Here is a 24,411-nt window from a genome sequence, read left to right on the forward strand (position 1 = left end):
TGGTTTTGTGGTAGAAATAGTCAAATGCATTATATCATTCATTTCAGGGTTTGTACAACTTTTTGAGAGAGAAATTCAAGCACTTTTCAATGACTTTCAAGCATTTCACACAACTATTTTTTAAAGCTCTATGATGATCCAGTTTGAATGTTATTTTTAATGGGATGAACAAAATACAGCCTACTTTGTGGTAAACAAACACTTATGTAAGATAAGTACATAAAATCACAATTATAACCTGTAGACAGCAGCAGAGGAGCATTTATTGGCTTATCAGTCATTCATTTATACATTTTCTCTATTATAAAATATCAAATTATTAAGAAATCTGATTTTGTCAGAATATTTTGTAGAATTTTAAGTCACAAACTTTTCTTCAATTTGCTACTAAATCACACAATAATTGAAATTTGTCAGTTCCGTATGCTAGAAAAATAATGCTACATTTAATAAGAGTGTCTGTGTTCATCAATGTGTGCATTATCAGTAAATCACATGCAGAATTTTCCCCTCCCATCTGCGCTTTATGGAATTGCACTATAATGCTAATTTGCCCTGTTTAGTACATCTGGCCATTAATTTCTTAAATAAATTAAAAGTCAAATCTCAATTAAAAGACAACAACAATAATTATAATAATAACAAAACCTATAAATAAAACCTGTGTATTAAAAAAGGTATTATTTGTCATTTCTGTCCACCTTACTTTTGAAATAATGGCTACACCCCTGAGCGTGAATATTTTTTCAGTCTTCCATGAAAGACAACATGAGTAAATGATGACAATTTTCCTTTTTTTTTTTACCCTCAAAGACCGATATAGCCTATAAAAATAACTGTTGTTTTTAAATGTTTAATAACTTTTGAACCGCTAATCCAATCTGAATGCTTTAAAAAGTGATGTAAAGCAGAGATTCTCCACGTTTCGAGATATCCTATTTATCTCATTTGGATATTCAGAGATGCCGTAGTGCACGTGATTATGTCATCACATTTTGACAACATTGATTCGTCAGAAGAAACCAATGCTTTCGTTCCTCTGAGCCAAACAGAAATTATTGTTGACGCATAGTCCCATCCCCCGAGCCCATATTCAACCAATAAGTAGTCATTTGAACTACTACTTAACATATTGCTTTTGAAATATGAACGAACACAAATTGAAAGTGAAGTCTGTCGCGAGTGCATGGATACAAACACAAAATAACACATTTGCATGAGAAAACTCTCTGAAAAAGCACAAAAAAACACACGACAGAGAACTTTGACATAAAACAAATCAAAACCAAGGATGAAACAGTGGTACATATCTGATAAAGCACTGGAATTTATGTTTTGAGTTGCTAGGCGATGTCCCGGTAAAATCGATTCTGAGTCATATTACAGCCATCGGATCTCTAATTTATATTATGTCTATTATAATTAAATAATTATGCAAAATATATAGTTCAAAAATATTTTTTCTATTGCACTCCGAATATTTCTCACTCATTTTGTGTAGTTTTTGCACTATTGTTTTGTACAATTGTTTTACTATAGCCTATGCTGCATAGTTTAAGTTTATAGTTCATACTCAGATTGAAAATATATTTCTCAGAAGAAGAAAAAAACTTGTTTTGTTTGGTTTTGTTATCAAATAACACTCTTTCCATTTTCTTTACTCATTAAAATGTTTTTGGACACATCTCTATTGTTAGTTAATGAAATAGGCCTGTTTTTTTTTTACTTAAAAGCGCAGATAACAATATTGTAATAAATGGCTATAATTTGCTTGGGGAATGGTATATCTAAACAAAATTTTATTTGGAAGTGTAAAACACCCAGACACAACTTTCTAAAGAAAAATATCCAAACTTTAGGAGTTCCCATTTGAGTACACAGTAAAAAACTCCCAAGTGTTGCTTGCATTTTTCTGAAAATTCTGTAATTTCATTCATTCTTTGAGAAAAAGAAAGTAAAATTGAGACTTTGAATTAGTTAAACTTAAACTGTAAGTCCTCCTGTTTATAATGATATATGGCACTTGATGCCGACTGCTAGAATAGGTCTGAAAAACAAAGAAAAGTGCAGGTGTGTCAGGTGCCCCAAAAATGTTCTAGGTCTTTAAGGGTTAAAGAACTAATCCTGTAACATGCTAACACTGATCAAAGTAGAGAGGATCCAATGAACAGAGGGTGCCTAATGGATCTGCACTAAATATGGAAAAACACAAACAGTAAGAAAGTTGGGAAAGCATGGATAAATGAAGCATTTGGACTGCTTTATGTGTGTTTACAAGCAAATGTCTGTACCTTGCCAAAGGCATCTTAGAGCTACAGGCGCTTTGAGCTTCTATTAGGTGCTGCAATCGCTTCAAAATATTGCCGGTGTGAGTCCACGGCCTTTGAAGTGTGAACGCTGTATTTGAACGTTACTGTTTTTGAAAGCACAAAGCATGTAGCGCTAAGCCAACCTTCATTAACAATCTAATTCTGTAGCTGAGCAATCACTATACTCACCCTTCTAACCATACACATTAAAACAGAAGGAAAATAAACATAAGCACACATAATTATTAATTTTTTTTTAAAAACAGGAACAATTAGGTTTGATAGTGTAATAAGTACAAGGCTGGCAGGCATTTTTCCACAATTTTGCAGCATGTGTTTAGAGATTTTTGGCGAGTGTGGCATTGGATTGTGTTGCTTGGAGAGGATGACTTTTTCTGTAAACATGGTTTTAAAAGCAACGGGTATTCTCAAGTATCTAAACTGCCTTGGATTTATTTGTTCCTGGAGTCAGGTAAAGAGATAGCACCGTGAATACTGAGCATACACAAACATCAGTTCACCCAAAATGAAAATTGTCATCATTTACTTATCCTCATGTTGTTTTCAAATCAGTATGAGTCGTACTTTTTCATACAATGAAACCATACTGAGATCAGAGGTCAATAAACTCCATAAAAGGAAGAAAAAATCTCTCACAATATTATAAAAGCTTGGGTGGGAGTAAGAAAGAAATGCAAGTCATAATTAAGCTAGACAAGTTAAGTCATGCCAGTTGCATACCTCAAGCAAGTCAAAGTGCTATAAGAATTACCAAGTTTGATCACATTACCAAATAGTACCTATTGAAGACAATTTTACTTATTTCTTATAGTAATTATTCAGTCTTTAAAATCGTATTATACATAACTGAGAATACACATACTCGAGCTTCAAAAAACATTTAGTCAGTTGTAGAAAACTTGAATTACAAGACAAACTACTATTAAAAGAGGGAAAAATAATTTTTCACAATCATATAACTTCAGAATATAGAATACAAAATATATAAAAAGTCATATGAACTACTTTTAAATGCTGATCTTTGCTGATTATTATTGCATTGAAAAAAGAGAAGTGTGAAGATTCTAATAAACATCCTCTTGTGTTACAATTAAAAAAAATTTTTTAGTAAACAACATGTTACAGTGTAATTATACATTTACGTACTAAGTAATACTAACTACATGTACTTACTGTATGGTTAGGGCTAGGATTGGGGTTTTGCTCAGGGTTACTTGCATGTAATTATGCATAATTTATTGTTATTATAATAGTAAGTGCATGCAATGTGTAACAAGGACCCCTTAAAATAAAGTGCTACCAACACTTTCTTAAAATATTTATCTGAATGAAAACAAACAAAAAATGCATGCAAACATCAGTCAAATAAATATGGCAATGTATATTGGAAATCATCAAAAGGCTAAAAACTACTGAGATGTATTTTTTATCTATATTGCTCAGCCCTATTGTGAACAAACCAAGTCAGTGAAGGTGACACCATGCTAATGAAAAACAGATCAATCCTCACTTGTCCTTCCTCGTCCTATTTAAAAGTGCCATCACGTATTAAACTGGCAGGTGTGGCTACACCCCCAGCCTGTGTGTGCTGTGTGGCTAGGACTGTTTGATTTTCATCATGGCTTCCAAATCTGTTTTTGGGCAGGGATCTGTCACACCTCTGTTAGCAGGTGGATCAGTGGACTGGCGGTAGGGATCAGGGAACATAGCTATGAATGCATTTGCGTGAGGATTTAGGCTGCTGGGGAGTTTGCTGGCCTCTCATGTTTTAAGGACCTCCTGCAATTCATCCCATGCGATGACCTTGGGTGCTGATTTGCCGCCAGGGTCAACACTACAAAGGCCAGCTTAGGCATTCAATAAGAGCCTTTTATTTGGCTGGTGACCCTAGAGCCTCCATCACCATCTGGTAGTGTGATTAAAGCCTTCTGACAAGGGGCGGCCAGCTTTCCTCGTGTCAGCTTCATCAATAATTATTAAGTGTGGAGAGCTGACCTGTAAATAACGGCAAACCTTCAACTTTATAGTTGTAAACCATCCACTTTGAGCAGAAAACACTGACGGCTGCACAACACCATCTATCATTGCCCTTCAGCTGGAGAAGGAAAAAAGAGCTGAGTCTCCAGAGTGATCACTCAATATTGATCAAGTTCCTGTTGACATGTGGACTTTGTGCCATCATGCATTGTTTTTTCTAGCACTTCCATTTGGTGATAGCTGGAGGATGGTCTTAGCTGCAAATGGAAAGCCCACAGATTTGCCATTCACAGACCGTCTGCTCCATATCTTATACAATAAATGCAAGAACTTTCTCAAAATTGCAACCTGCAGTTGACTGGCCAATAGTCATGTTTTAGACTTTGTGAACTTCAATACTGGCTCTTTAACAAAGCAAATCCAATATTATTATACAGGTCTCAGGATTGATCAGGTGCAGCATTCAAACAGTCATATTTCTGAATAATGACCATTGTGCTGGTTGTCACAGCACACTGTAAAAATTATGAAATTGAATGATAACAGTTCTCTTACTCTATATGGTGAAAAGATTTAATGTATTTCATTATAATTTTAAATTATATTTTATTAAATGAATGTGTATTGCTTTATTTTGGTATCATGTTTTTCTATTACAACCTTATTTCCATTAATGAAATACATGTATTTTTTAATTGCAATTTTAATTTAAATCCGCAATATAAAGTTGCTACCATGGCAAAGTTCTTAAAGCTGGTTATTTAAATTTTTTTTTTTACAGTTGCTTCCTTAAGCATTATTATTTTTTTTTTTTGGGAAGTAGCTGTGTACGGTATATTTAGCTGCTCATTATTGCAAAAATCTGTGATCATGAGGTTCATGGAGATCACCATGGGTTTATTTTGTGATAACTAGCTCATTGTGCATTATGCCTTACTAACTGTTCTTGGTCAAATAAAGCTGCTATATGGACCACACCTCATGTCAACTGTCAAAAGTCAGCCTGTAAAACACTAAGTTGAAAATTTCTGTTCAAGGGTGATGTTAAAGTCTCTGAAAGAGTGGCCGGTGGCATTGTGGATGTGTTTTAAAGCGCTCTAAAGCCAGAGAGCTCTCCACAGCTCTACACTGCCGGTCTGTGGCAGTCTCTTCCTGTGTCACCGACTTTCCCAGCCATACTGAGAGAAAAAGAATGAGAAGACTGAAGGATGGGGGGAAAACAGCGTAACTTTCATCTCCGCAGAAGAAAGAAAAATAGAATCACCAAATCCATCCACATGCCTGGCTGGTCTAAATCTGATTTTCTGCTATTAAGCTCCATTTCCCTCTTTCGATCTGCCACTCCGAGGTGATGGGGAGGTGTCTTTGATCATATTCTCCCACTGTTTTGCTCTCTGTAATCCATGACCAAAAATAATGGGATTTGGTGTATCTCCAAATGGCAGAGAAACCGGTTGACAGAAATTAATAAGTTTGCAGGGACAAAAAGTGAAGACAAACAATGACAACAACATCCACCATCTTCCGTCAGCAGTGAAAGAGAGAGAGAAAATATGAATCATAGTGTTAAACAGAGACTAAAAATGGTGGTGACACATTAACAAAAAATAAATAAAGTTAAAAAAGGGGCAACATCCAAAGTTTGGGCAGAATGACAGCTGACAGACATGCCGTGGGGGAGCTGGGTGTATTGATGTGTCTTTGAAGTGAGCGTGTGTTTACCACGTTCTCCAAGACAGCAGCAGCAGCCATGTTCTCGGGCCCGATTCGCTGTAATCCCTCCTGTCACTGCTCAATGGAAATCTTGTACCGATGCCACTTCCATCTTAGTCAACAGGTGCATTTCATTATGCAATGTGTACATGCAATAATCTTGACCGCTTTCCTGCCAGTTTCTTAACTGAGCTAAAGCTTTTACGTGCAACAGACTTTATAATTCTGCTGTTGCTCAATTGTGTTCATGTTCGTGGTCATAATCTTATGCAAACCGTTCCATTTGTTTCAATGTTAAAATGTATATGACATTTTTCAAGAAATGCACTTTTGATTTGGGTTAAATACAATTTAAAGGGGTCATGAACTGAGTAACTAAAATTCCCTTGATCTTTTGACATAAGAGGTCATTGTACTATAAAAAAGGTCCTGTACGTTTCAGAACTCAAAACTTTCTCATCAAGAAGATCAACGCCTACTTCTACATCACTGCTGTTTAGCCCCACCCACGATTCTACATCACTGACTTTTAGCCCCGCCCACGTGGTGTTTATGAGATGATGCTAATGAGGCTAATGTTAATGTTAGTTAATGAAAATACAGTCGTTCATTGTTCATATTAATTCACAGTGCATTAACTAATGTTAACAAGCACAACTTTTTGTTTTAATAATGCATTAGTAAATGTTGAATTTAAGATTACTAACTGCTGTAGAAGTATTGTTCATTCTTAGTTTATGTTAAACTAAAGTAGTTAACTGATGTTAACTAATGAACCTTATTGTAAAGTGTTACTGAACTCGGTTCTTTGTTCACTTCATTTTACCGTGGATTCGTTTACAAACAAGGCACAATTTAAAGTGGGATTAAGGATTTACACTGAAACATTCCTTTGAATTAAATTATTAACGAGACAGTAATGCCAAAGTAATGACTGAAAACAGTCTGGATCATCTCAGCAGGCATTCTGGGATAGCGGACTTTGAGATATGTCACATCTCTGTAATACTAGCTAGCAGTGAAAGCTTCTGGGTGGATGTCTGTGGATGGAGGGCAAACACTGTGTAAACAGAAGGCAGGTGAAACATTCTGACAACTTCCTCCTGGATCATTCACAAATACACTTCATATTTACATTCTTTTCAGCTAGCGTAGATTTGGTTGCTTTCGCCACACATGGCTCTTCGATTTACATCTTGTTAAGCTGCAGACGAATGGCACAGAAAACCACATGCTGCCTTTTCAAAGCATTATCTCTCACAGTACCACTACCTCTGTCTTGCACTTTTCTCTTGTTCTTTGTCACAGTGAGGAAACAAAAATAACAGCATCAGTTGCATGCCGCACATCTTGTTACCATGGTGATCTCACGCATGTACAGAAACCATGTAGCTAGAAGCAGATGCAGTGGCACTACAGAATTATATTTGTATGAGAGAAAGAATATAACAATAAGAACACAGAAGTAGGGTCCAGTGACTGATGTGGAATGCATGGAATGAATCTCATAATCTAGACGTAAAAATTGAATTTACTGTATAGTGTGGAATGTCAGAGAATGTGGCAAAATTTGATTGAATAAACTAAAAGTAGGGTTGTACACTTAAATCGCAATAAGTTAATGTTAAACGGCAAAGGATTTCTTTTGAAACAAGAAGTCTGCTTGTTCTGCATGACTGCTGGGTTTTACTACACACGCTCAAGCACATGTGACATTTGTGGTGTTTCCACAATCTCCAGAACTGCTCTGAATGACATTTCACAGCATTTAACCATTTCATTTGATTAAATTTTAAAAGACTGAACAATTTGTTCAAGTTTTATGCATCAATTTGATTACTATTATTATTGATAATGAATGTGCATAAAACACCATAAAACAACAAATCCAGAACAATTAATACAGAGTGTCTGAAAAAAAATCCTTTAGCCGCTACTATTATTAAAATATTAATAAATTAGTATTGAACTTTTTCATCATTTCAATTGGTTTGACATTTTTTTTATTATTAAAATGTAATTTAACTATTAAAACAAAACCCCCAAAAAATAAAATGGAAAACACAATAATTGGGAAATAATAATAATAATAAAAAAATAAAAATAATAATAATAAATGAAACAAATTACAGAATAATATTCTGCCAACTTTGGTCAAAATAAAGAACAAATTTGGGAGCACAAAACCATTGTATGACTTTAGAAGACTTGGAACATAGTGCCCAAGTCATATGGACTAATTTTATCATACTGTTATGGTGCATGTCTGTATTGTATGTATGAATTTAATTATGTTTAATTATTTTATACATTTATGTATTTGTTTACTTATTTTATAGATTGAAAGACAACGAGCACATTCCTCACCATTTCTCCTATTGTGTTCCACTAAAGGAAAAAAAGTAATATGGCTTTGGAATAAGAATTTTCATTTTTGGCTGAAGTATTGTTTTGAATGCAAGAGAACATGGCCACATTGTAGCAATTCATGAGTGGTGATACAGGTCTATGTTCTGAGACTGCTCTCATGTCAAATCTATGCCACTAGGTTTGGTCTGACAGCTCCCGTCCATAAGGGAAGTTAGGCTGGTGCCTTTTATCAGGGCAATCCCTTTAGCCTCTGGCTTTGGGGCAAACAGAAAACAGTAAAGGAAACCAGCCACATCCATTTCAGCACCTCCAGCTACAGCTGAATTGACCAATCCCGTTGACGTTAAACTCTCAAGTTGCATCATCTGAGAAACACTGATCAGTCAAAAGTGGAAATACTCAAGGAATGAAGTTAAACAACATGAATCAGGAATATGTCTGTAAACAAAACACAATTTGAAGGAACATGACAAACTGTCATCCTCATAAACAGAGCCAAATCCTCCTCCAAACTATTCCTGCTCATTTAGTGCTGGCAGATGAAAACTGCTCAAGAGTACATGCTAGAGATACCTGTATATCTCAATCCCTGCCTATCCTGATGGTGTTAACAAGTGGGTTGATCTGATGAGGGCATGTGAGAAAAGATGAAAAGAGCCCAAAAAGAGTGAGGAAACCAAAGAAAGGCTGCTCTTTCAACAGGGATTTATTACACACACTACTTTTAGGACAACTGCCCATCTTTAGGGTGAATGCCCCTATGATACTAAATAAACAGCCTTCATATGCCATTTTACTTTGGATGTGAATACTAAATAAACTGAAATCATCTTGTTCGGGCTGGTGCATGAATCTACTAGTTGGTGATTAGCCGTGGAACTGGCTCATTCTATAAAGAGTCTCATTTACATAGAAATGATAATGATTTTGCCTTAATTTAATTAAATATGCATGTCACAGCACTATATGCGCTGACATAAAGTGGCTGTAGTGATTTTGTACCTGCTAATCATTGTGTATAATCTAGAATTATTTTCATTTAGCCTTTTTTGTTTCTCAAACTTGAAAATATGAGTTAATATTCACATATATGGCACGTCATTATAACAAAAACACATTCGCTTTATGGACCCAGCTGAACTGTTTGCAGTGATTAAAGAAGGATGCTGATCTGAAAACTTAAGTTTTCTGACTGACAGATTTTGTTGAGGAATCTGCAGTAAAAAAATAAAATAAATAAATAAATAAATAAATAAAAATTAAAACGAGGGAAGACATGAAAAGGGATGAATCCATAGGAATCAGGACAGGAAGCCATGATTTGTATAGCCGTTACTCCAAAGCTAAAAGAAGAAGAAAGTACAAAGAACATCTGAGCATCAGAGGCACTGGCTGTGAGCTGCAGAAAGAAGTCAGGTTTATCTGGAGGAACAAGGCTCCCAGGGTTCTCTGTGGTGGATGGAGATTGGGTACTGGTGTCTGCGCGCGCACACACACTCGCACACACTAGCCACAGCCAGATAAACCTCTGTTGTTAACAGAGGCTGGAATAAATTCACTTTCATCTTCCTTTCTTTTCGCTAAGCGTCTGACGTTGGAACAATCTAACACATGATCTTATCGCTTCGGATATTCTGTTTCTTATTATTTTATTCCACAAGCTCCCCTTCAAAAAGCCTGTGTCTTTCATGAAAACCCATTCATGGATTTAATGGATTTCTCTTTGCCTTTTCTCTGGGATCTGCCTTCAAACCTTGGCTGGCCATTTCAGGAGCGGCTGACTGCCGAGGACAGCGTTTCTCTCGCCATCAAAAGAATAAGAAATTTCATCTTAGAAACATGCCAAGTCACTACAAATCTAAAAGCCTAAAAACTTCCAAATTGAAAATAGCTAAACTTTTCCCTCTGAAACATACAAAAAAAAGAAGGTCTGACGCAGTTGGGGAGAGATAACATAGCAGGCTAAATGCTCAAATGAAATCATTAGCTGCATTTAAAGCATTCTGGCTAATAAACTGTAAAACCAGTAGGATTTATTTTAGTAGTTCTTAGTTTCTTAGAAGGATTTATCTTAGTAACGTTTCTACTATCATGCAACAAGAAAATTAGTTTTTACAGTTTCTGAAGAGAATGTCAGTGCAGTTGTGCTTTCTTATCTTTACAATGATAGGGTGCTAAGGCGTTTTGCGTGGTTGCCTACTAGCCTTAACCAAAAGAGCCTAAACCTACTATATCTTTTTACCAACTATCACATGAAAAAGCTATGTACTTCAAAGGGGACTTAAGGATTTTTCTGTCCATTTTATTGTCCACCAGATAAAAATCATATGTCCGATAACATACAATGGCACAAATGGTGCCAAAATTTAGTATAGGGTTAGAGATTTGTTCAAATTTCAAACTCTAAATATGAGTAAAAGTGATTGACCTTCTGAACACCACGGATGACTCGTACTGGACTGCAATGGTGAGCTATAAAACTATGGCAAAATTTGATTCATGTATGTGTGTGTGAGTCTGTCTGAAAACAGCTTTACTCTGGAGGAATGAGTCTGCTATTGCGCCTCTGGACAGAGAGAGATCAGAGAGCCGGTTTGCCTCCTTTACCTTGTACTATAATAGCCTGATCACTCTCATAGGCCAACGCTAACATCATCGGTCTCATTATGCCATATTTATCTACATCTGTATTAGTAATCATGATACTACTTACCTCACAAGAGTCATGCCTTACGCAGAATACATATGAGCATTAATTTTAAGTTTCTCTTTATGACTAATCTGCATCGCTCAGTGAGAGATGCCTTAAAGGGACAGTTCTCCCAAAAATTATAACTGTCATCATTTACTCATCTTCAAGTTTCAAACCTGTATGACTTTCTGCCTTTCATGAAATACAAAAAATGTTTAACTGTCACTCCACTTATGTATTCCACTGATGATTGTAAGTGGGTTTGGAAGAAGACTGTAAAAGAAGAGTGTAAATAAATAAATTTTTATTTTGGTGAAATATCCTTGAATACCTTACACGTATGTTTCCTTGCTACATCTGAATGATCATTTTAAGAATACATGATAACTTTCTCACTAGCTTAGCTTGAAGACTCAATACCATTATGTGGCAAATTCTGTCGGTTAATATATGTTTCCTTAGAGACACAAGGTGCCTTCTTCAAAGGGCCATTATGGTCTTAGTACTGTAGCTAAATTCTCCACTGGACTGCATTGACATCTTACTGCATTGACAACTTGACTGATTGAAAGAAAATTATAGTAAATTGAATTTTTAAAATTGGGCTAAACTGGAAATTAGAGAGGTTGAAGAAGCATTGATGAAAGACTAAGTGGCTGTTCATAGTGAATGCGTCTGAGTCTAAAATGCGAGATGCAGTGCTCAGGAATGGTTTTTAAACAAAATTCAGAGCAGAATGCCTCCTCCGCCATGTTGCCATCAAATAAAACAGTTGGCACAGCAACTTGCTATTGTAAACACAAACTTGCAATGCTTGCCCCACCTCTGTGGTCTTCTGATTGGCCCACTGTTTAATAACTAACATTGATGAGCACTCATGTGCGAGACACTGCAATACATGAGCGCAATGATCATAAACATCCGTCCAGTGCATGTTTTCATAGAAAAGCAAAGGACAAAAGTTGTGCATTGGAAAGGAAAACCACATTTTATGTGAACAGCCCCTAAACAAGCTTTATTTTTTAATCAAAAGATGACTGTGTTAAAATATGTAACAGTTTTAAAACATGATAACACATTAACTTTGGCAGCTCTAGTCTGAAGTGTGTCAATCAGTCCCAGAAACAGACTTTGTTGAAGTATCTTCAGAGGAAGTTTTCAGCCTCTGGTCAGGATGAGTATCAGATGAGGGGTGGCAAAAACAGAGACTGATATTGTAAACAAGCTTTACGTGTCAGCCAGAGAGTGGAAAAGCGAGGCGGAATTCTCTTCAGATGGGATTTATGTGCAGCAATGTACTCACATATGGTTCCAAAATGTAGGCCCAGGATTTATGAAGAGGCCAAATGGCATGCTAATGTGCCGCAGATGTCCTGGGGGAGGGTGAAGTCAGCAGCGGTGCATGAGTTTAATGAAAACTAATCGCTTTGATGGGCCTAATCAGGATTACCCTCTGATCAATACCACCTTTAGCCGGTTCCTGGCCAACCTGTGCTGGATTACAGCCGCTTTCCAGCCCTCATTTCTGTGGCTGGATTCAAGAGCTTTTAAACCAGAAAGGATGCAGGATTTCTGGTATAGTCGCCCAAGTCTGCTTGCTCAAACTTGATAACGCCGGGGCAAAGAGGGGCTAATGTGTTTAATTAAATACTAAGTGATCTATTCCTTCAGTGCTGGAGTTCAAACCAACACAGCCCATCAATGAACATGTGCGAATGTGTTTATGTATACTGTACGCAACACACATGATTAGGTTGAGAAGATATTGTTGTGAATTCATACATCTGTTTATAAGTTTAACTTAATTTGTTGCATGCTCAACAGGTGGATGTGATTAATTATTTTTTCTCCAGAAACTGAGTCTGATCACATACAAGCAATCCTGGCTTTTGGAAACTGACTGTGGAAATTATGAAGAGTGATGTTAACACTGGGTAACTTACATAGACACAGCAATCATACTGGAGAATCAGAACAGTTCTAAAAACACCTAAAATAGTCCACACTCTATCTTCATAGTCTTCTGAAATACTTTTCTCAAAATATTCTATACCATCAGTTTCACATCTCAATATGTGAACTGAATGAGATTTGAGTCTGAAAAAACTCACTGATTTCATTTCATTGGCTTCCATTCATACACATGTGAATGCAGGAGAGTGGAAAGGCATCTCATACTGCATTCCAAAGTTCAAATTGGTGAAATCTTCCATATCATGTGAAACCGAAACCGTGTGACCAACTGAAGATTGAAAAATCATAAATTTAAAACTACAGTGCTGGAGGAAAGCGTAGTAGATTGTATGTTTTTACATTTTGGATTTATTCTTATTTGTTATGAGTTGAATTTAAGTTTTTAAAAAGACGCATGACACCATATCACAACCCTTGAAACCCTAGTAATGTATAGATGCCACATTCGACCACTTCAGATACGTTAATGCCTCTGCCATCTTGGAATGGTGTCGTCATTCACAATATCAATCAATGAGCTTTAATATGCAACAATATTGTTCAGCACCTAGTTGCAAAAATGCATACAATTAAATTCCTAACGAAACTGGTTAACCTTTCACAGGCAAAAACGTGTTGGTGTGTGTTTTTAATATGTATTAACTTAATATTACAGTCTTTTAAACTAAAGTCCCTTTTAAATTCCTTCTTAGCTAAAGGCTTTGTCTTGTTATATTGTGTTAGTTTAGCAAAAGCATCTTCTGAAGTTTAGTGAATATATAAATATATAAATGTGTGTAATGCATGTATAAATGTGATGCACCAGCAACTTGCTCCTGAGTGCTTACATTTGGAATGTGGCACAATATATATATAAACACAGTACAGACCAAAAGTTTGGACACACCTTCTCATTCAAAGAGTTTTCTTTATTTTCATGACTATGAAAATTGTAGATGCACACTGAAGGCATCAAAACTATGAATTAACACATGTGGAATTATATACATAACAAAAAAGTGTGAAACAACTGAAAATATGTCATATTCTAGGTTCTTCAAAGTAGCCACCTTTTGCTTTGATTACTGCTTTGCACACTCTTGGCATTCTCTTGATGAGCTTCAAGAGGTAGTCACCTGAAATGGTCTTCCAACAGTCTTGAAGGAGTTCCCCGAGAGATGCTTAGCACTTGTTGGCCCTTTTGCCTTCTGTCTGCGGTCCAGCTCACCCCTAAACCATCTCGATTGGGTTCAGGTCCGGTGACTGTGGAGGCCAGGTCATCTGGCGCAGCACCCCATCACTCTCCTTCTTGGTCAAATAGCCCTTGATGCCTTCAGTGTGACTCTACAATTTTCATAGTCATGAAAATAATGAAAACTCTTTGAATGAGAAGGTGTGTCCAAACTTTTGGTCTGTACTGTATATATATATTTATTTATGGTTGCAGTGTCCAAAGAAATTGTGAATGCTCAAAGTCTAGTGTGATCATAAAATAGCAATATGCTAACATCAGAAACATGGGAATAGTAAATATTAATGCACAGGTATCACATTAGCTCATGGAAATACATCTACGTCATGTTGGAAAGGGCCAAGATCCTTCATTTAACACATAACAGTGATTTGACATATCCTGTCTTTTCCAACTATAAACATCTGATAAACCAGAATAATATAAATAATTTTAAAAGAAAATAATTGGTAGTGCCTGAAATAAATGATGCCTGTCCCACAACTACTGTGACTTCCCTTTTTTGTTGAAACCTCCAAATGTGATACGATCTAGGAAAACCCAACACTTGGTGAAATTTTACTTTTTTTAGGTTACTATATGAAATATGATACTATATGAAAGCTGTGTTCAAGCTGAACTCTCTGAAGTTGGCTGATAGTTATGATTTGGAATGGAATGGAATTTTAAGAAAAACGGGTTGTTTCACTTTCACTTCTACTTAAAGGGTTGGTTCACCCAAAAATGAAAATTATGTCATTAATAACTCACCCTCATGTCGAACCAAATCAGTAAGAACTCCGTTTATCTTCGGAACACAGTTTAAGATATTTTAGATTTAGTCCGAGAGCTCTCAGTCCCTCCATTGAAACTGTGTGTATGGTATACTGTCCATGTCCAGAAAGGTAAGAAATACATCATCAAAGTAGTCCATGTGACATCAGAGGGTCAGTTAGAATATTTTGAAGCATTGAAAATACATTTTGGTCCAAAAATAGCAAAAAACTACAACTTTATTCAGCATTGTCTTCTCTTCCGTGTCTGTTGTGAGAGAGTTCAAAACAAAGCAGTTTGTCATATCTGGTTCGCGAACGAATCATTCGATGTAACCGGATCTTTTTGAACCAGTTCGGCAAATCGAACTGAATCGTTTTAAACGGTTCGCGTCTCCAATACGCATTAATCCACAAATGACTTAAGCTGTTAACTTTTTCAATGTGGCTAACACTCCTTCTGAGTTCAAACAAACCAATATCGCAGAGTAATTCATTTACTTAAACAGTACACAGACTGAACTGCTGTGAAGAGAGAACTGAAGATGAACACCGAGCCGAGCCAGATAATCACTCTTTTACAAGTCAAGAACCGTTTCTGTCGGACGCGTCCGATTCGAGAACCGATGAACTGATGATACTGCACATGTGTAATTCAGCATGAAACAGACCGACACACAGAGTGTCTGAACCGAACTGATTCTTTTGGTGATGGATTCTGAACTGATTCTGTGCTAATGTTATGAGCGCGGGTAAACCGAAGGCTTGAATCAAGGGCAATCATCGCTAATGACGCCATTACGTCGAGCGCAAAAGAACCGGTGAACCGTTTTCTTCAACTGATTTATTGAATCAAACTGTCCGAAAGAACTACTGATGCGAAAACTGATGCAACCGGTTCTTGACTCATGAACGAGTCATTATCTGGCTCGGCTCGGTGTTCATCTTCAGTTCTCTCTTCACAGCAGTTCAGTCAGTGTACTGTTTGAGTACATGAATTACTCTGGGATATTGGTTTGTTTGAACTCAGAGGGAGTGTCAGCCACATTAAACAAGTTAACAGCTTAAGTCATTAATGCGTATTGGATATGCGAACTGTTTAAAAACGATTCAGTTAGATTTGGTGAACTGGTTCAAAAAGATCCGGTTTCATCGAATGATTCGTTCGCGAACCGGATATGACAAACTGCTTTGTTTTGAACTTTCTCTCACAACAGACACGGAAGAGAAGACGATGCTGAATAAAGTCGTAGTTTTTGCTATTTTTAGATCAAAATGTATTTTTGATGCTTCAAAATATTCTAACTGACCCTCTGATGTCACATGGACTACTTTGATGATGTTTTTTCTTACCTTTCTGGACATGGACAGTATACCGTTCACACAGTTTCAATGGAGGGACTGAGAGCTCTCGGACTAAATCTAAAATATCTTAAACTGTGTTCCGAAGATAAATGGAGGTCTTACTGGTTTGGAACGACATGAGGGTGAGTTATTAATGACATAATTTTCATTTTGGTTGAACTAACGCTTTAACGATCGCTGTCTGTCAGGAGTAATATACTGCATCATTACAGAAACAAACTAACGTTACCCTGAAGAGGACAGTTTTCTGTTGTTTATCATGAACATAATCTCTGAACTTTGAACACCTATTGTATGTTTGGATAGCACAAATAGTGTGCCTTGTAGTTAGAAAAGCGAGCGCAACACACCTGTGCATATAACACACTGTCATCATACTCCTCCCTTTTAGTAACTTCATCCGATCCTTTATCTCTGGATGTGAAATAGTCCATTATAACATCTTTAAGGGCACTGACATCACCACGATTGAGCAGACAGAGACAAGCAAGATTGTCTAAGTGAGCAGCTTCAGACTGCGTTGTTTTCTTGCGCTCAGCCATCTCACGATATTCAAATTAATAAATAATAAAACTGCATGCCATAGTTTAGGACTGGCGGGAAATGTGATACACCTTGATACACATTTATTATACATGTTATGTGATTTCTTTTGATAGGTTAACTGTTTTTGTAGTGTTAAGAAAAAGCACCTCCATGGCGTTTTCTTAACATGAGAGAAAGACACAGTCTTTTCTACTTGCTGCAGTAAATCGCTATTTTTCTGCTCTAAACAAGTGAATTTTGTAAATATATTTTCAGAGATGACATGGTGATAACAGAGATAACACCGGCCTGTTACATTATACAAATCGTGCAGGTGGATTGTGCGATTTGAATTGCAACCTAGAATGCCAAAAACACATTGCCTGCATTTTACACCAACCTTCTCTTGGGCCATCTCTCTTTCAACCTTGTGGGTTCTTTCCAGGTCCTGCCGCACCAGATCCATCTCGGCCCGCAGACGGTCCAGAGCAGCTTGCTGGTCTCGAGTGGCCCGATGTCGCTCCTCCTCCCGTAGCACACCCAACTCCGTCAGCTGCTGTTTCCTCTGACTATGGGCTGCCAACAGCTCCTTCCTCAGGGAATGCACCTGGACCTCCAGATCCGAGATGGTCTGGTGAGAAACACAAACACCAAAATTTGTAAATCCGTTAAGATGCACCCATAAATAGGACAGATGATGTGTTTATGGAATAATGATTCAAGGAATTCAACACATTTAGGCTGTAAATCAGAAACAAATGCAAAGTGAAAAAGACAGAAGAGGCAGGATGGAGAGAAAGAGGATAAGCGAAACAAGCCAAGCAGGACGAGTGGAGTATTTGTGCCCATTCTAGCCAGGAAGAGGAAAACGGACACCACAGCCTCTGATCTCCGAGCCACAAGAGTTCAACATCAAAGCTCGGCATTCCACAAAGGTCAGCGGTTTGATTTAATGAGCAAAATTAGCGCAAATCAAAGGTCAGTTACTCATGGGGATGAGGTACCACTGCCATTTCTCATTACAGGAAGATGAAAAACCTCATCGAGAACACTTACCAATGAGCTTTTGCATTAACGTGAAATAGAGTGAAAAGAGTAGATGGATTACAAAAAAAAAAGACAAGGAACCAGAGGCATTACCACAGAAATTAGCCCTTGACAGACCTGTCAGAGGCCTAGTTCTGAGAGTCAAGAACCGTCTGACACACTCACCGAAGGTTAAAACTTAAGTACAAATGGACAGCGTTACGGAGAATAACTAGCGATACTCGTATTTCAAAGCCACCAGGCCCTTAACATAAAACTGCATTCACACTGCTCTTCTGTAACTGGGTGAATTTCAGTCAGACTTTATTTTAAGGCCCAATTCTCACTATTAAGTAACTATTAACTATGATTTCAAACTCCCAGGTTGCTGCTTATTAATAGTTTGCAAGGTAGTTGTTACGTTTAGGTATGGGGTGGACATTTATGAAGTACAGAGAATCCAACTCTCATATTCTCTTTAAACACCATTTGACACTTTAAATCTTTAAAAAGATATGTTGTATATCATCAATTAACAGCACAACTGATGCTAACAGCCATTTACAGCTGGCCACCTACTGAATACTTCAGAACACCATGTCCATAATAATGATATCAAATAATGTGTGCTCCCAAAGCATTTAACCCTTGTGCAGACGGTGGTGTGTGGTAGAGTCTGGCATGTTGGCAGTCCCTTGTCTGCTCCTCGTGCTCCCAAACATCCCTACGAGGAGACGGCTAAGTGCATCACGTGGCATGTCTGTCGGAAGAGCATCTGAAGTTGTTTTGCGGCCACTTGGGGAATAGCAGCAAACTTCAAAGTCGTGTCGTACAAACACCCAGATGCCAAGACTGCGCCTGGGTCCAATACGGCCAGAGCGGCGCAGCACCAGCCCACATGCTGCTGCAACGGCACTAAGCTATTAGATCTCGGCTCGGAGGAGCCTTTAATCTATAATTCCCTCTTAAACTGGACTCTGGGAAGAATTTTCTGATGCATCTTTGATGGGCTTAGACATGCTTTTATGAAAAGAAGCTCAAATACTATCACAGAAAATGAAAGGCAATAACAACTGAGAATGTCGCATCTCGTATGATGTAACTTAAACAGTTCAACAAAAGAATTGAATTAAAATGAAGTGAGAGAGAGAGGGGAATGTAGGACAGACTGTGATATATTCTGTTATTTGTGCACATATTCATTAAGAACCAAGAGAAACAAAATACAAAAATGAAAATATGCATACACTGGCCAAAACACACAAAACTTGCAAGCCTTTACTCTTCAGCAAATAGGACCAGACAGGTTTAAATCATTGTCAGGGGCTACACAAATTCATCTACAGCACTTCCTCATTGGAACAGTTCTTCTTGTCAGAACTGTTCCACTTCACTCTTAAAAATAAAGATTATACTGTATACTGTATATCTATGGTTCCTATGAAGAACCTTTAACATCCGTGGAATCTTTCCATTCCACAAAAGGTTCTTTATAGTGTAAAAAGTTCTTCACACTTACAAAAAAATGTGTAGGTTTTAAGCACCATTGCTGTAAAAAAAAAAAAAAAAATCTTCTTAACTTTTTTTTAAAGTGTGCTTGTTGATCCCATGCCTTAAAACCAAACAATTAAAAGTCATTCATTTTTAAAGAGAGATGCCAATGCCAGTGTGACTTCAGTGCAAAGATGGTTTTACAGTTTAGTACGATTTATGCAAATGAGCAGCTACACACAATGCAATGAAAAACAATGGAGTACAGACAATGATATAGTAGTCCAGTAGAATGGCTTCTCGAAACCAACAGTGACTAAGTGATTTAACCACTGTCAAAGTGAAATAATTTGCTAGTAAGCTATTTCAAGAGCATTGCTCAGGAAAAAAAGATGGGTACAGATAAGACCCTGTTCCCTTATGGTGATTTCTTAGGAATTATATGTGTGGCATGCTCCTCAATTAGCATTTTTACAAACTATGGCACCATTCTCGATGAAAGACGGACTGTGCGATCCAAATCTTCGGCTGAAATGCATTAGCATGTCTTTAAGAGTTCAACGTGAAGCCCAGTGAAAAGCGTCTGTGCGTGCTCTGCTTCAGTGATGTCTGGCCAGAGATTAAAACTATTTTCATCATCGAGGGCCCATCTGGTGCTGAGAGCCAGTCTGCTGGAGCCCATCTTCCGTGACCCATCACAGCTGGATGGACAGACTCATGATGGTGTTGTTTTGTGTTTTCCAGAGTTGAAAAGAGCAGCTGAAATCAAGACAATGCCAGTAGATGACTGCTTAAAACCAGCCGTGGTTTGGCAAACAGTCCATTGTGTCAACCATATGCCCTGAAATGTGAAAAAAAAAAGAATCTGAATGATGACTTTTGGATATGCAGCATGGCTGAGTTGGATGAGTTTCCACTCTCGTACTAGAGAGATAACTGAAACAATCATGGAATGTACATTACCAGTCACAAATCTAGACAACTCATTCTTCTACATTTCAGAATACTATGAAATAACACAAACGGGCATATGGGAATTACAAAACCAAACCAAATCTTTTTAAAAACATGCTCTATTTGAGCTCCTGCAAAGCAGCCACCCTTTGCCTAGATTACAGCTCTGAGATTACTTGGGGCGGCATGAAAACCCAAAACGGCAGAATCCAAACCCCCTGCTGGTGCAAGAGACAACGTGACCGCCGTCAACAAGCCTGTTGTTTTTGGCACATCAGAAAGCAGGCCTGATCTCCTATGCCATGTCTGCCTTCATTTTCTGTGTTCTAATCTCTTACTGGGGAATCAAGTTCTTTGAAAGTTTGACAGCATCATTAATTTGCCGATCAGAGCGATATGATGCTATACTCCACGGATTTCAGATGTTCTCCCATGCTGTTTGAACTCCATGTTACATTACTGAAAAAAACATGGAATGTGTCAAGACGAAATCGCAAGGAAACGTACTAGTGGATTTGAATGTCAGAATGAAGCATCTGTTTTCATACAGTGTGTCTAAATGAAATTAAAAGACTTTGTTTTCTGTGTCTGAGACATTAACGTGTCTCGAGATCAAATCAAATCATGCAGCAATTTTCAATCAGCAAAAACACAATCTATAGACAGATATCACCTATAAAATTATATATGTATGTGTTAGTTACACTAAATTAATTTTAGCCTGACATTTATATAAAAAAAAAATGTTAATAGTGAATGCCAATATAGTTTTTTTTATATTCATATTATTCAGTCCAGTTCTGTTAGGAATACCATTACATTTAGAGAATTTGTTGAGTGAGGGAACTACAATATATGTTGTTTTATTCGCAAGTAGTTTAAATGATCTAATGACTAATTTAAATGAAAGTACATATTAGTTAAGGCCACCTAATATAAAGTGGGCCCCAATAAAGATTTAGTCACTGCGATCTACAGCAACTAGAAGTTATTTCTGGTTACTATCATGTGATCAGAGCTCCTCTACAGACTGATGCTGACAGAGAAGTTGTTGTTGGAGATTTTACCACGTTTTTGTGTATGGTAACAGTTCACCATGTTCATTATATGTTATCAGGATATCAATCCTTGTTAAAAAAGAATGAAACACTTCTCCACTCTCAGCTTACTAATAACATTAGATCATCCAGCAGGAGCAACGCTCACTACGAGACCAACATTATAGCGACCTGGCGACCCTCCATGATAAATTCGCTCAGTGTGAACAAGACTTAATGTGTGCAGGTTGATGAAAGAGAACATAAGTGAAAGTGTAAATTCTGACCACCGTTTATTCCATATAATAAAGATAGTTATGAAGAGCACAAGCGCCTGACTGTTGTAAACGTGTACAGTGGGCATTACAGCGCATGTGGTCTCTAGAGTATACTGTGTATTGGTTTACTCAGCTGGCTGCAGGCAAGTATATTTACTGAGAACCATCCTGATGTTCTGGCCTTTTCATCCTCAAACAGACTAAAGAAAACAGGAACCCGGAGGGCGGCAGAGTCCAAGGAATCTAATACACTGATTCCAGTCCAGAGACGAGGGGATTTGAACTCCCTCATCATATTCCTTCAGATCGATACATCCTTCCACAGCCATGCATGAGAGTAGGGGAACCGATAGGGCTAAATCCAACGGACCAATGAATTGAAATTGAATTTAAGATTTGTAGACAAACTTGAAGTCTCATCTGATGGTTGTAAAACCAGATGTGCTATGATTCCTGCAACTAACAGGAAAACACACGCTGACTTCACGTAACTCAGGTTACAAAATGAGGCCAATGGTATTGAGCGAAAACAAGTCACCGCAACCTGGAACAAAACCTTGAGGAAAAGCACAAGTCATTTGCACATCTCACACGCTCATGATGTCCTGACCACATCAAGAGATGAGTCTGAATCGCTCATCTTCATTGTGTGTGAAGGACGTCCATTCACACTGCCAGCTTTCCGCAGCTTGGATTCCAGGAAAAGACGTGAGCGATGTTACCCGTCACTGGATCTGTGACTGATGTGAGCATGTTCAAGGAATGTGAACCGATGTGACAAACATCTCACGATGAGGAACAAGTAAAAACCATAATTCTAAATATAACTTTTAGTTGTCACTAAATTGATACAATGCAGTGTTCAACCAGTCCAACACAGCCATACAGACTTAACCAGTGGTGTGAGTTTTGGGCAGTCTATTTTTTGTTGACTATTGATTGACATAAGGGGTGAGTGGTCTGATCTGTGAACAGTCATTATTTATGCACATCTATTTGGTGACGTTTTTACTTTTGAGTCAAAATTCACAAACATTTTAATGTTTAAATCACTCATTAGTCATGCAATATACAAGCTAAACAGAATTAACACTTTTCTTTATGGGAAAAAAAGAAATACATATATATGGAAAATACATTTTCCACATTGACGTTTCACAGGTGAACTTTAAATTATGTATTGCAATTTGTTGTGTTTTAGGATTAAAGGAAATTTTGTTAAACTTCAGGCATATTGTCCTGGCAGACAATTTTCTGTACCTAAATTTAGCGTAAATTTCGATCTTGAAATTTTTATCTTGTAGTCACACTTTATTTAAAGGTCCAATGCTCGCTATTAACAAAGCATTAACTATGGGTTTTGCCTTAATAAACTCCTAAATGACTGCTTTTAATAGTTAGTGAGGTAGTTGTTAAGTTTAGCTATTGAATAGGATGTAGGGATGTAGAATATGTATGGCCATGCTTTATAAGTACTTATAAACAGCCAATATGTTAATAATAGTGATAGTAATAAGCAACTAGTTTACAGTGAGAATTGGACCCTGTCACGGCTTACGCTGCTGGAAGGAACACGGAGCCGAGGGATAAACGAAACAAGGCTTTAATAAATCAAACATAGGCAAGGTAAGTAGTAAATGACAGGTGGCAAGTGGCAAGTGGCAAGTAACAGGTAACAAGTTGACAAGTAGACAAGTTGACAAGTTGACAAGTAGACAAGTAACGAGTAGACGAGTAGACCCGACAAAACAGAACTGAAAGGACAAGGCTTTTATACAAAGGATAATTGGGAAAACACAGGTGGATGGCATGACTTAATTAACAGGGACAAAAACACACAAAATGAGTCCAGGTGTGTGACAGTACTCCCCCCTCCCGGTAGGTGCGTCCTCGCACCGTAGAAACAACAAAGGGAGGCGTGGGTGGGAACTTGGGAGGAGGTTCCGGTGGAGGACAGCCTCCCAGGAGGGGGCCAGCAGACAGGGACCACAGAGGAAGGAGCCAGGGAGGAGATGACGGAGGGAGGAGCCAGGGAGGAGACAGGAAGGATCCGAAGCAGGAGGTACCCAGCAGGACCCAGGCCACAGCCATAACGGCCCAAGGTGGGGCCGACGGAGGAAGGAGCCATGGAGGAGGAATGGTCACCGACTCCAGGGACTCGACCCACGGCAACGGAGCAAGTGGAGGAGGAGCCCGAGGCGGCGACGGAGAGCCGAAGAGCCAGGGTGACGGGGAGGAGCCGGAGGTCCTAGGCGGAACTGTTGGCTCTGGTGACTGACGCGGCGATGTGGATCCGGAAGGCCGCGGTGAGGCCAGAGTGACCGAGGACTGAGGTGTAGCCGAGGGGATGAAGGAGCCTGACGGAGCCGGAGGGACGGAGGGATGAGGCGAAGCCGGAGGAGTGGAGTCCCGAGGCATAGGATGGACGACGCCAGACCAAGGCGGAGCCGGAGGGACGAGGGAGCCAGGCAGAGCCTGCGGACTGCTGGGCCACGGCGGAGAGGAAGGAGCTAGGAGCCATGGTGGAGCCGACGGGTCAACGGGCCGAGGCGGAGTCCAGGCCTCAGAGGCTGGAGGCAGAGGTGAGGGAGACGCCGACCAAGGCGTCGCTGGAGGATGGCGGTCCCGCTGAGCTCGCACCACAATGATGGTAGGCTGAGGGCGAGCAGAGGGGCAGCCAGACGACAGCGGAGGAG

General features: G+C 38.4%; 1 protein-coding gene across 6 annotated transcripts in view; it reads right to left on the reverse strand.

The window, feature by feature from the left end:
- The window catches only part of LOC132140432 (centrosomal protein of 112 kDa-like), a 227,079-nt gene that overhangs the window by 72,159 nt on the left and 130,509 nt on the right, over positions 1-24,411 (reverse strand). For all 6 annotated transcript variants that reach the window (XM_059549213.1, XM_059549250.1, XM_059549233.1 and 3 more), the window contains one exon: positions 17,330-17,560. In XM_059549213.1, coding sequence (XP_059405196.1) covers positions 17,330-17,560 — 231 coding nt within the window. The remainder of the gene's footprint in view (positions 1-17,329; positions 17,561-24,411) is intronic.

The sequence above is a fragment of the Carassius carassius genome, chromosome 1, assembly GCF_963082965.1.
Source record: "Carassius carassius chromosome 1, fCarCar2.1, whole genome shotgun sequence".
NCBI classification, from domain to species: domain Eukaryota; kingdom Metazoa; phylum Chordata; class Actinopteri; order Cypriniformes; family Cyprinidae; genus Carassius; species Carassius carassius.